Genomic DNA, 3,463 nt, shown 5'->3' with positions numbered 1-3,463 from the left:
GTTATCATATGCCTACACACACACACATCAGCATTTATCAGTAAGGTATGATTAGGTACATTCCCTAACAATGTTGTAAGGTAGGTCCAGTTTCCTTGATGTACAAATATCAACATTCGCTTTTGTCAATGCAACAGCCAGCATTCAGGGATCTTAAGTAGGATGGTGCTTTACTGTAAGTTTGTTCATGTCAATTAACCTAACATTACTTACTGTCTCTTCGATATCGCTAAAACATTGATACGGATATCTCCAAAGAGCATTCCTACATTATGTTTTTTGTGCTCTTCTGAATGTCTTGACTTGAATCTTACCACAGGAGTCTTCAAGGTTTCTGAGGTTTAGTGCAAATCTGAGAAGAAATTAAGGCAACAATATAAATATATCAAAAATAGTTGTTGTGATAGACCTTGCTTTGCTACAAAAAAGGTAAAAAAGTTTTGTCCTCGATGAGAGTCAGAGACAGATTTTTCAGCTCCTCAGGGGAACTGACAGTCTTATAACCAAGCTCCTGTAGAACTTGCTGACACACAGTCTGTGTGTAATCAACCATGTCATAAGACAATTTGAGCCTCCAGCTTTCCGCATTGGCAGCTGAGTCCCGAACAGTGCCGTATTTATGCTTGGCGGACAGATCGTTGCTTCCCCTGGTGTTGTTCTGGATCCAGTCGCCTACGTTCTTGTCCATGATCAGACCCAGGTATTCATAGATCTCCTTGGTCTTCTGGAGAGGGTTCCTGGCCAGGTCCTCATACCTGACCAACATGTACCTCCCTTTGAGCCAGGGGGGCCTGCTGAGGCCCGTTGTCACAGAACCCAGGAAGTCCTCACAGACCATGGTAAGCTGGGTGAGGTCCAGGTTGTAGGGCCTCCTCCCAGTGGCCCTCCAGATCCTCCAGAGTCTATAGGTGTCCCTGAAGGTCTCGATGCGGGAGGCCAGGATCCCTCGGGGGTCCCTGACCAGCTGGATCACCTTGAGGTTGAGCCTAGGGTCCTCCACCAGAGCCCTGAGGTCACTCACCTCTGGTATCCTCACCGTCTTGATGGCCACATGGCGCCTCTCACGGCAGGTGTCCGACGCCAGCGTCATGTTGAGACCGCCACACCTCCTGACGCACTCTCCTTCATCAATGTTCAACTCTCCAGGACTAGGGGCGTCGCAGACGGGCAGGGAGCACAGAGCCTTACTTGCTCCCCTCCGGAACAGCTTGTCTGTGCTGTGATTGGCCGGCTGGGGTTTGATGTAGCTCTCCAGGAAGTAAAGGTCACAGTCGTAGAGGCTCCGGAGCAGGTCCCTGCTGGCCCCCAGCATCACCCTGGTGTCGCCTGCCGTCCTGCTGTGGGACAGGCGGGGGAGCAAGGTGGTCTGGACGTGGTAGAGCGGCTCAAACAGATAAAACACATCCTGGTGCTGGTTGAACAGCTGACCCACGAAGGAGCTGCCGCTGCGGGTCGTGGCCAGGATGAGAACGTGGGTTTTTCTGGAGACGTTGGAGGTGAAGTAAAGGAAGTCGTCACAGATCCGCTGGTCAAAGGACGAGTCCACCGCATCCTGCCACAGCATGCCGCAGTTCAGAGGGTTTGAGGCTGTCACTGGACACATCTGGAATGGCTTGGCTGTGAACGTCCTGATGGCTGTGTACTGGATCGCTATGGACAGTAAGGCTAGCAGAATCACAGCCTTCCAGGAACATTGCATGGCTGAATTCATTCATTTAGATAGATGATACAGTCTGTTCAGATCCTGTTGGAGCAAAAATAAAAAATAAATAATAGGATAATACTTTTAGAACGATTATTCGTGCTGTATAGAATACCCACACATAGACAGAAAGGAGCAGCAAAACAGCTTACATTATATACAGTCTCACTCCAAAATAAAAAAGTTAGCGTTTTGAATCCCATAGATGTTCTTCCTAGACAGTTACTGTGGTGACCTTACAAAACAAATTATAATTGTTGTTTTGTAGAACTGTAATAAAGGAGTTACCTTCATATAATACTGTCAAATACATAAATCAAACCCAAGTTGGATGTTTTGTTGTTATGTTCCATAGTCCTTTAAGCAGCAGGCAACCCCAAATGACAGTTTATGCATTCAGACAGCTTACAACTAACTTCAAAGACTCTAGGATGCCTAGGGTCTAAGATTCCACAATGTAGATTCTAATTTACATAATGGTCATATTTGATGTAGATTCCACCTGAAAGAACTTCGCCATCTTCAGATCTCGAACGGCAGTAGGCCTAATACAATCATGTGCTATTTATACTGTAAACGCTTCTATAGTCGACTACTATCTCTAATCCCTATACTCCACAGATAAGAACGATGGTTTTTAGCTTAAAAATGAATTGATCTAAATTACCAATAAACGTAGCTAAGAAGTTGTTGGTCAATACTGGTGGCACACAACCCATAAGTCTAAATGTGTCCAAAATAAACATTTATTTTTACTCTGTAAATGTTTAGTGTTTTATTTTCCCATAGAATTAAAAGCTATATGCCTATTATATAGGTGTAGGAATTCAGTGATATCATACGGTCTAATGCAAATACACGGTGATAAAAGGCTGGCGGCACCTGTGGAAAAGTAATTTCTCGCGCAACGCCAAGTCACAGGATAGATGTGACAGCGAACAATTGACGACAGCGCCGAGATGTGATTTACCGCAGTGCAACAGAATACGCTTTCATTCAAAGATGATTAGCCTACACAAATGGGCTAGACGTCTAGGCATGGCCTCAATAATACTTTTTATGTTTTTAAATAACGAAATAACGGTCATGTTATTCTTAAGAGCCTACACACAAAACACAGTTTAAACAGAAATAAAAGAGATCAACCTCAAAGCATCCAATAAGCTACTTTCTTACCTCATAAATTCATAGTGGGCAAAGGCAGGTGCTCGTGAAAAACACCATAGAAAAGCAATGCAACGGTTTCAAATGTCGTCACAAAAATCTGGTATTTTAGGACTAAACATTCTTGAAGGGCAGCTTCCCTGTCTTCTTCCCCCGTACATCTGAGTAGCACATCGAGAGAAACTGTTCTCGCAGATAGAAGAGTCACAATCAGTCAGTGTTAAATAAGGAAAATATCATGATAAGAGAAATTAGTCGAAGCGCCAGGCAGAATAAGACAATTGAACTCCAACAGGGTAAAATAGATTCGAGAAGGATGCTGCAACCGCAGCCTTCGCAAAGCCCGCCGCCGTATATTCCAGATTGCCTTGACTAATGTGCGTGTTGTAGCCTAGGCTATGGCTTGGTGGTGTGGCTTTGTGTGAGGTGTGCCAACCAGAGCCCGTTCTGGACTTCCCCAAACCTCCCCTACATCTCCCCTCCTACCCACAGCCCCTGGCAAAGCACACGACTTGGTCACGAATAATAATAATACTATTTAAAAAAAACTGAATACAGCCTAAATTACGATTTAGACACATACACATGGAGGAGTTG

General features: G+C 44.8%; 1 protein-coding gene across 1 annotated transcript; it reads right to left on the bottom strand.

The window, feature by feature from the left end:
- Window positions 1–30: 30 nt before the first annotated feature.
- On the bottom strand, window positions 31–2,987 carry LOC139416494 (carbohydrate sulfotransferase 1-like). Its single transcript, XM_071165167.1, has 2 exons — window positions 2,879–2,987; window positions 31–1,744 (listed from the first exon to the last, which is right to left on the bottom strand). The coding sequence occupies exon 2, from the start codon at window positions 1,709–1,711 to the stop codon at window positions 419–421; it is 1,293 nt and encodes a 430-aa protein (XP_071021268.1). The 5' UTR covers window positions 1,712–1,744; window positions 2,879–2,987; the 3' UTR covers window positions 31–418.
- Between the last annotated feature and the right edge of the window lie 476 nt (window positions 2,988–3,463).

This window comes from Oncorhynchus clarkii, chromosome 1 (genome assembly GCF_045791955.1).
Source record: "Oncorhynchus clarkii lewisi isolate Uvic-CL-2024 chromosome 1, UVic_Ocla_1.0, whole genome shotgun sequence".
Classification (NCBI taxonomy): Eukaryota; Metazoa; Chordata; class Actinopteri; order Salmoniformes; family Salmonidae; genus Oncorhynchus; species Oncorhynchus clarkii.
The sequence above is the reverse complement of the archived record's forward strand: the minus strand, read 5'-3'. Positions and strand labels throughout refer to the sequence as shown.